The sequence below is a fragment of the Elephantulus edwardii genome, unplaced genomic scaffold (genome assembly GCF_000299155.1).
Source record: "Elephantulus edwardii isolate Elephantulus edwardi_28Jun2011 unplaced genomic scaffold, EleEdw1.0 scaffold00079, whole genome shotgun sequence".
NCBI classification, from domain to species: Eukaryota; Metazoa; Chordata; class Mammalia; order Macroscelidea; family Macroscelididae; genus Elephantulus; species Elephantulus edwardii.
In genome coordinates, this window is record NW_006399829.1 from 6920675 (window position 1) to 6929474 (window position 8800).

Genomic DNA, 8800 nt, shown 5'->3' on the forward strand with positions numbered 1-8800 from the left:
GCTTCATCTGACATACTTCAGACATGTTGCAAGTCAGGATCAGTCCTTGGAGAGGGACACCATGCTTGGGAGAGTGGAGGGACAGAGCAGGAGAGGAAGACCCTCTATGAGATGGATTGATTTGGTCACAGGGGTAACGGGGATAGGTGTGTAGGAGACAATAAGATTGGCAAGTGATAGAGCACGGTTTAAGGCTGTTGTACATAGGGTCACTATGAGTTACAGGTGACTTGAAGGCACATAACAACAACCAACAACAACAGTGCTTAATTTATATGCAGAACAGATGATATGGGTGGTGGGGCTGTATGAGGAGGAATGTGGCATCAGAATCGGAGGAAGACTCTTCAACAACCTATGTTATGTATATGAGATGACTCGACTTGCTGAAACTCAGTAGGACGTGAAACACTTGCTGCAGAAGGTCAAAGACTACAACCTACAATATGAATTGGAGCTCAACATTAAGAAAACAAAGATTCTCATCATACTTGGATTGGCAGCATCATGATAGATGGTGAAGAGAGTGAGATTGTTAACAATTTTAGTGTGCCTGCCTCTACAATCAACACTTTTGGTACCAGCAGCCAGGAAATCAATAGAGAAATTGCATTGAGAAAATCTGTTGTCAGGGACCTCTGTGCCTGATCCAGGCCATAGTTTTTGCAATTGCTTGTTATGTGTCAGAGAGCTGGACAATGACTAGGGATGATAGAAGGAGAGTTGATGCCTTTGAGCTGTTGTGCTGGAGAAGAGTGTTAAATATACCATGGACTACCGAGAGAACAAACAGGTTTGTCCTAGAGAAGATGAAACTAGGCTACTCCTTGGAGGCAAGGTTTCTGAGGCTGTATCTGATATACTTCGGGCATATTGTAATGACGGACCAGTCCTTGGAGGGGGACATCATATTTGGAAGGATGGATGGACAGAGAAAGAGAGGAGGACCATTGATGAGCTGGATGTACTCAATGACTGGGTTAATGGAGATAGGTATGACAGAGACAGTAAAATTGACACAGGATAGAGCAGGTTTCAGGTATGTTGTACATAGCGTCACTATGAGTCACAAGCGACTTGACGACACACAGCAACAACACTATTGAATGTGATGTTGAGAACAATACTACACAACTTTGAGGACGTGGGCTTTAAAGGAGGCATGTATATCATTGAACACTAGTGATACATAATAACTGTTATTATGGTATACTGTCAAGATGGAATTGTCCCCTAACAGACCTTCCAGTGAGTCTTTTATCAAGATATTAAATTACAATGGAGGAGATTGCCCATCCATCTCACATGGGAAGCTAGTGGATTCAAACTGCATTATTTAGGGGTTGCAGCACAGTTTCTCACCACTAGGGAATCACTAGACAACATAGTTTCTTTCTGACAGGCCATTAGAGCTAGTAACAGTGTATGTGTGTGTGTGTACAATTTGCACTGATAATCTAAAGGCTGTTCATCTCCAGGATTTTAATCCACTAGAGACTGTATGTGGGGGCAAGCTCTGGTGAGGGGAAGCTCTTTTTCTTAGAAAAAGGAGGAAAACTCTTAAAACTCTTTTTCTAGCCATTTCTTTCTTCTTTTGCTAATAGTACAGACCAGATGAAATTTGAATACCCATATTGTTTTTTAAGGTAGATGCTAAGGTCCCTGAACTGAAAACCAACCTTTTCAATAGAGGTGTTGCTATAACCTGCCATTTGGTTGTTGAAATCTCGATTTAGTTGAATTGTCCAAGCTGTGTCATTGATTTTCCATAAAGATTCTTTCAGCAACTGTGATAAAAAGTAGTGGTTAGATATAAATATGACTATTTAATGTGTTTTTATTATACATTCTTGTTATCTTTTCTAAATAAAAAGAATGCATTAAAAATGTATTAAACATTATTTCAAACTGATTGTTTTGGAAGTTTTCATGTTAGTTTACTTTAAAAGTAATTTTTCTAAATGTTTTTTAATTTTTTAATAGTAAGAGGCACAGAACTTAGAAATACACCCACTCCTCAATGACAGGCATGGTTATGTTCTACAGACTTAATTTTATGTGAAAATTAAGGGTGACTACATTAAGTGACATAATGGAAAAAGACTACATCATTACATAATTTTCAAACTACTAAGAATCACAGACTAGGCAAGTTGCACATAATCTTAACTATCACAGCTATTGTTACTCTCTCTAGCACCTTGGTGTTTGTTACTGACATATACATGCCATCAATATGCAAAAATATGACTCTAGTTTCCTTATGAGTCCCTGGAATCTATGTAAAGCTGATGTCCAACTCTAGGATCTCACTTGTGTTTCAGTAACACACTTATCGCTGTTGAGTCAAAACTGATTGTAGCTGACCCTTTCATAGGTTTTAGGAGTCTATTAATTGCACTGGAAGAGACAGCCCATATTTTTTACATAGAAGGGTGGTTTATATGTAAAAATCCACTAAAATTCATAGGTGAGAGAAGAGATACTTTTCTGGGTAAGGAGCATAAGGTAGAGTTTTAGTTTTTAGTTATGGGTGGGGCGGAGATAGAAACCAATTCAAGAAGAAAGAGTTGGGATTGGGAGCCTTGTGTGTGCTGTGGATTCATAACTGAACTTACAGTGGGTTTTCAGGGGCAGTAAATCACATGAGAGGGAACTGTCTAACTGCAGAGCAACTGGTATCTCCAAACCGTGTGCCTTTGGGTTGACAGCACAACTTACCACTAAGCCACCAGAGGTCCCTAATTAGGAACGCTGCAGTTGCTTTGTGCCATCGATTCAAAAACAACCCACAGCTGACCATTGGAGGATTTTCAGATGCAGTAAATTGCATTCTTCTCCCATGGAGCAACTGGTAGATTCGAATGACATATGTTGTTGTTGTTGTGTACTGCTGAGTGGAACTGACCCATAGCTGTGTCTATTAAAAATTATTGCTGGCTCAGCTATGATTCAGTTCAGATTCAATGACACTCAACCGCAACTTAATTCTTAAATAATAACTTTTAATTTTCTAGTGTTTTCTCAAGGAAGAAAACTCATATTCACTGTTGTTTAAAATGTTATTTTTCATTACAATGAGTAAAAAGGTGACATCTAATTCTACCATTAATGATTAATCTAGAAAGTATGCTTACCTGAAGCAGCATGGTTTCCCACAGAGTGATGCTAACATTCTTTCCTAGAAATAGAAATTGTTGCAATAACTGTCAAAAAAAAATCAAGTCTCCAATTTTACGTTCCAGGACCCCAGAGACGTAGGGTGTCCTTTTACATACTTCCTTCTTACAGAGAATGGTTGTCGTTGTTGTTGTTGTTGTTGTTATATGCTGTCAAGTCGCTTGCAACTCATAGTGACCCTGTGTACAACAGCCCTAAACTCTGCTCTGTCCTGTGCCAATATTACTGTCTACGACACACCCATCACTGAATCAATCTACCTCCTAGAGGGCCTTCCCCCTCCTGCGCCTGCACTCTACCCTCCCAAGCATGATGTCCTTCTCCAAGGACCGATCTTTCCTTACAACATGACCGAAGTATACCGGACGAAGCCTCAGAATCCTTGCTTTCAAGGAGCAGCCCGGTTTAACCCTCTCCAAGATGAATCTGTTTGTTTTCTTAGCAGTCCATGTTACCTTCAATACTCTTCTCCAACAACACAGCTCAAAGACTATTTCATATAAAATGTACAAAGATCTTTGATGCACAACAACATCTTGCAATGAGCAAAGACTTTTCTGCTCATTTCATCTTTAAGTACTGAAATGACTTAAAGTATTTACACCTGATTGAATAAAACAGCCTTCTAGAAAAGTACCAAGGAAAAGAAAAACAAAAGAATGACATAAAAGTGAAAATTCCTGCTAAGGATATTAACCACAAGGTCTTCTTGTAGTATGAGTGTTTTTAATAGAGAAATAGAATATAAAGAGTCAAGGAAAAAATATATATCTATCTTGCTTATTAAATTCATGACTTTTATGATCTAAAATTAATAGTAATGACCTTGTTGTTGTTGTTAAGTGCCGTCGAGTCACAGGCGACTCATAGCGACCCTATGAAGGAGAGTCCAGCGTCGAGTAATGACCTTAGACAAATGATTTCTCATTTTGTTGTATTCTGGCTTTGGGTGAAGTCTGGTCCCACTCCCATGTACCTTCTAAAGGCTGAAGGAGCTGAGGCAATCGTGTTTTCCAGAGGTCTACCAATTTAGGGTGAATGATTTCAGGTAATATCTTCAAAAGTCCTATAGCACCAGCCCCAAGCAATTTCCCTACACTGGCAAGTATAGATATTACCTGAAAAATGAAATAAAATACACTTATCAGTTGAATGGTCTTTAAAAGTCCCACTTTCCTTTCTAGGTTACCAGTGCTCTGAGTTTTCATGATTCTTACTTTGGACAGTTTTCAAACAAGTCAACAGTCAATTCTGAATTATTCTAGAGCAAAGCTTATATTTAAAGAGTGAATTTTCTCCACTCATTTTTTTATCCTCTAAGAATAAAGATAAAAAAGAAAAGGAAAATGAAAGACACCAGCTCAACATAAATGAAAGGTATCAATACTTAGATATAACTATTAGTTAAATAAGGGTGTTTGGACACAGCCCTTGAATATTTACACATACAGTCAAGGGAAGTAAATGAAAATCCAGAAGAAAGACACAGAATGAGATATATACATTAAATTCAGTTTTATGCTTCTTTGAAAATACATGAAGTTCAACAATAATTTCACAGTGGGAAGATAATCTTGCTAATAATAAACCTTCATGACTGTCATTAATATTGCAAAAAATGTATTATGTATGTTAGTTGTTATTTTGGTTGGGCACATTTATTCGATTTTTATTAGCATTTGAGCTGAATGTAATTATTCTCATTAGCTAAAGTTTATCCACACTGGTTCTTTGTAACTCACTCACAAGAAGCCTGGCCAGTAGCTGCTGTGGTGAAGGAAGTTTCACTAGAAGGAGAAAACAATTTCTATTAACTACAGGCTAAGAAATTCAGATTGGTGTTAGATAGGAGATAAAAGGACTGTAGGGAACAAATCTCTGATGTGGGAGAAGTTTTGCTTTGTTTATGGATTTACAAACCAGTCCCGGTAGAGATGACAAGTGCTGTTGGCTCTGGGGCATTAGATTTCTTCCTCTCTTCTGCCATAATCAGGATTCTGATGATGTTAAGCAGGTGGACCAGAGTCCCTGTATATTCTGCCGGTACCACAAAGGTCAGGATTCTTGGCCAGAGTACCTGTGGGAAACAGAAGATAAGATGCAAGGACTGCTTATTCTTTCTCCATTACTTCTCTCTAATAGTCGCTATGTGGTTTTCTCTGACACAGACATTTTAATCTCATTCATTATCATTTCATTGTAATGGTCAAATTAAAGGAAATAATGAAATACAATTTCTTCACTTACCATTTCCCTTTGTCCTTCTTTCTCAACCCTTCCTCTTTTGAAGAAGTGGAAGGGGGTTTTATCTTATGGAGCTTGCAATTGATACCACAAAACAAAATGGGGATGAGCTGTTGAATGGAAAATAAATTTGCTCTATAAACTTTCAACCTCTCTCACTGAAGAAGGGGAAAAAATTCTCTGAATAGCATATCCATGTTTAGGTACTTGTAGTGAATTGTGATGGGTGTTTCTAATGGGGTTGTTGATGGAATTTTAAATAGTACCGTTCTTAACCATAATAGATTATTGTAGGTACTACAGGATATTTAGTTGTGGTATCAGAAAATGACTTTAAAAATTGGCTTCTCTAACCATTGCATTAGCCTTTACTGGGGGCATGGTCTCCAGCTACCTCAACTACATATTTGCAAGACACATGGTCTTCAAAATAAGCAATAGCAGTGGGACTGAATGCTTTCCACATGGTGAATGAATGATGATGAAGAGACTGTGGAAAGGTATAACCAGAGAAACCCTGGAGAGGGACCCACAGTTAAAGGTTTTGCTAGCTGTATGATTGAAGGAAAAGCTGACATAATTGCTCTTTGATCAAGCTTACTGGATGACTGAGTAAACCAGAGGTTTATTTGTGCTGTAGAAACTAAACCTAGAAGACTGAGAAGCTGTTCGAACTAATTGAGGAATTGTGTCTTGCTTTTGAGACTTGGGACTGCTAGACTAAACCTGAACTTGCATTGTGTAATATTCTTCATCTCCCCTACTCCATAACTTATTTTCCTAAGAAACCTCACAACAGTGAATGAAGTTTGGGTCACTTTGCAATTATATCCAATGATTGCACCCACTGGTAGGTAGAAATAGGTGCAGGAACATGTGGAGTAGCATGTCTGACCCTGTATCTATGTGTATGCTGGTTGTTATTGTTGTGTAAAGTAGAGTTGGAACCAACCCGTAGTTGACCCTTTTCAGAGGTGGTCAATCATATAGGAGGAGATTGCCCATTCTCCTTCAGAGCAGCTGGTGGCCTCAAATCTGTATGCCATAGTTATTATTGATGTGGACAGTTCCCCTTAATGAAGCAGATAGAACTCAGACTTGACTTCCCCCACAGTGCATTTGCTCCATTTACAATATTATTGCTCAGTTTCCAAAAATTCCTCACATTTTCCAAAAGATGCTACCAGAGGGAAGGAGCCAGTCTGTGAGAGGCTAGGGAATTGCTTGTCTTTTCTTCTTCAGACTCTAATCTCCCTGCTTTCTGGGACAATTCTGATCTCTTTAGCCAAAATTCTTAGTGCTTCTTAAAAAACTGGCTTGTCTTAATGGAAAACTTATGTCATCTTGAACATTCTCTTTATTACCATCTGCATTTAACCACCAAACCCTGTTCTTTTGACATCAAAATCTTTCCTTCCACGTTTTTATCCCTATTATGTCATCCAACTCTAGTTTCTATGAGTTGCGTCTGATCTTATAGCTCGTCTCTTGTGTCACTAAACTAATCATAAGTAATTACCTGAGGCATTCCGATGACTAGTGGGTCCAGACTTTTTAAGACCTCAAGGCTTGTTTCTTGTACAGATTTTTCTCCTCTTTCTTCTTCTTGGGAGTTAGTTCTCATGATTTTTTCCTTTAAGAAAAAGGAAACAAAACAAAACAAAAATGGTGAAACAAATTACTCACTTGCAATCATTAACATTCTTCCCCTGAGACCTTGCTTGGATGGCTCTCAGATTTTGTAGTGGAGGATATAATTCCTCAATCTAAAGTTCTATGGATCTGAGTAAGTTCTTAGGTTCACAGCATCTAATCAATATTTTGGCACTCTAGTGGCCTAGTGGGAAGAAGATTCACTGCAACACCAAAGGCACGTGGTTCGTGGTCACCTCCACAGGAGAAGGATGAGCAATCTCCTCTTATGTAATTAACTTCCTCTGAAAACCCACTGAAGTTCAGCTATGGGTTGGTTCTGACTCTTCAATATAAACCAACAACAATAATTAACATTTTAGTGTTTCTCTGGGGGAATGAATTAGAAAATACATCAACAGGTAAACTAGAAAAGCAAAAACCATGAAAAGTCTGGAATAGTAGTTATTATCTCTCTTCATTCTCCTCAGGTCTTTGCAATCTCCTCTACAGCAAAAATTTTCAGGTATCTCCTAGTGGAATGAAGACTAATTTCAGTTTGGATGAAATTGCTGAAAATCACAGAGCTCGTAAGCATTTGATTTTCAGTTTAGTCACTTAAAGGGACATGGCCCCACTTCAGTAAGTATTGGTATATCTTTTGTTTTTATTTCATACAATCCTTTCTCTCTCTACCTTTCTTGGTTCTCTAACTTCACTCACACCTCCAAGACTTTGGGAGGTCCAGTTATCTCGTTCTTAGGAAACATGGTATTTTAGTCTACCTACTACATGCTTTTTGTACATAGGGTTTTCAGAGGCCTGCTATCCTTCTCCCTAGTCTGTCTTAATCTGAATGTTCAGATTTAGAGAAGTATCAAACAAACCAGCATTTTACAAAAAAAGTGAAAGATATATCCCTTATTGTGGCGTTAACCATTAGTATCAGGTTTGTCCATGCCTTTGGCACACATGTCTTTACCCCTTATTACCCTGCTCCACCATCCACCAGGATACCCATCCACTTCTACCAACTCCCTTCAACATCCATCTCCCATTGTCCTGCCGTTGATCTGATAGCTTATATTTGAAGCTTCCTTGACTTCTGTGATTCCAAACATGTTGGTTGCTGATAGTTTCTTATGCTGTGACCAATGTCTCTTAAGTTTAGTGGTAATGTTTCCCGAGCAAAGGTGATATGTCCTGTAGAATTGGTGTGTAGATAGGTTTTTCTTGGCCCGAGGGCTGCAGGCCAGAGTTGTAAGGAGGGACCCATCCTTGGAGAGAGACATCATGCTTGGTAGGGTGGAGGGACAGCGTAGGAAGGGAAGGCTCTCTATGAGGTGGACTGATTCAGAGACAGTGCGGTTGTCACAGGACAGAGCAGAGTATAGGGCTATTGTACACAGGGTCACTATGAGTCACAAGCGACTCGACAACACATAACAACAATAAGTATTTGCTAGGTGGGGTTTTTGTGTGTGTGTGTGTCTGTGTGTGTTTAATAAAGACTAAATGGGTGGTGCAAACATGCTTAGTTGACCCTGTGGAAAGCGGTATGGAGCTTTCTCAAAAAGTTGCAAATAGAGATACCATTTGACCCAGCAATACCACTACTGGGAATATACCCAGAAGAGGCCATAACTGACACCCAAGCAGATATATGCAAACCCATGTTTATTGCAGCTTTGTTCACAATAGCAAGGAGTTGGAAACAACCTAAGTGCCCATCAACAAACGAATA

The 8800-nt window shown here is 38.9% G+C and overlaps 1 protein-coding gene across 1 annotated transcript in view; it reads right to left on the reverse strand.

Annotated features, from left to right (window-relative positions):
- MROH2B (maestro heat-like repeat family member 2B) overlaps positions 1-8800 on the reverse strand; it is a 142460-nt gene that overhangs the window by 86996 nt on the left and 46664 nt on the right. Inside the window, exons 13-18 of the mRNA XM_006889584.1 lie at positions 6944-7057; positions 5101-5257; positions 4927-4967; positions 4157-4298; positions 3138-3181; positions 1680-1787 (exon numbers count right to left, since the gene is read on the reverse strand). Of these exons, the coding sequence (XP_006889646.1) occupies positions 1680-1787; positions 3138-3181; positions 4157-4298; positions 4927-4967; positions 5101-5257; positions 6944-7057 (606 nt within the window). The remainder of the gene's footprint in view (positions 1-1679; positions 1788-3137; positions 3182-4156; positions 4299-4926; positions 4968-5100; positions 5258-6943; positions 7058-8800) is intronic.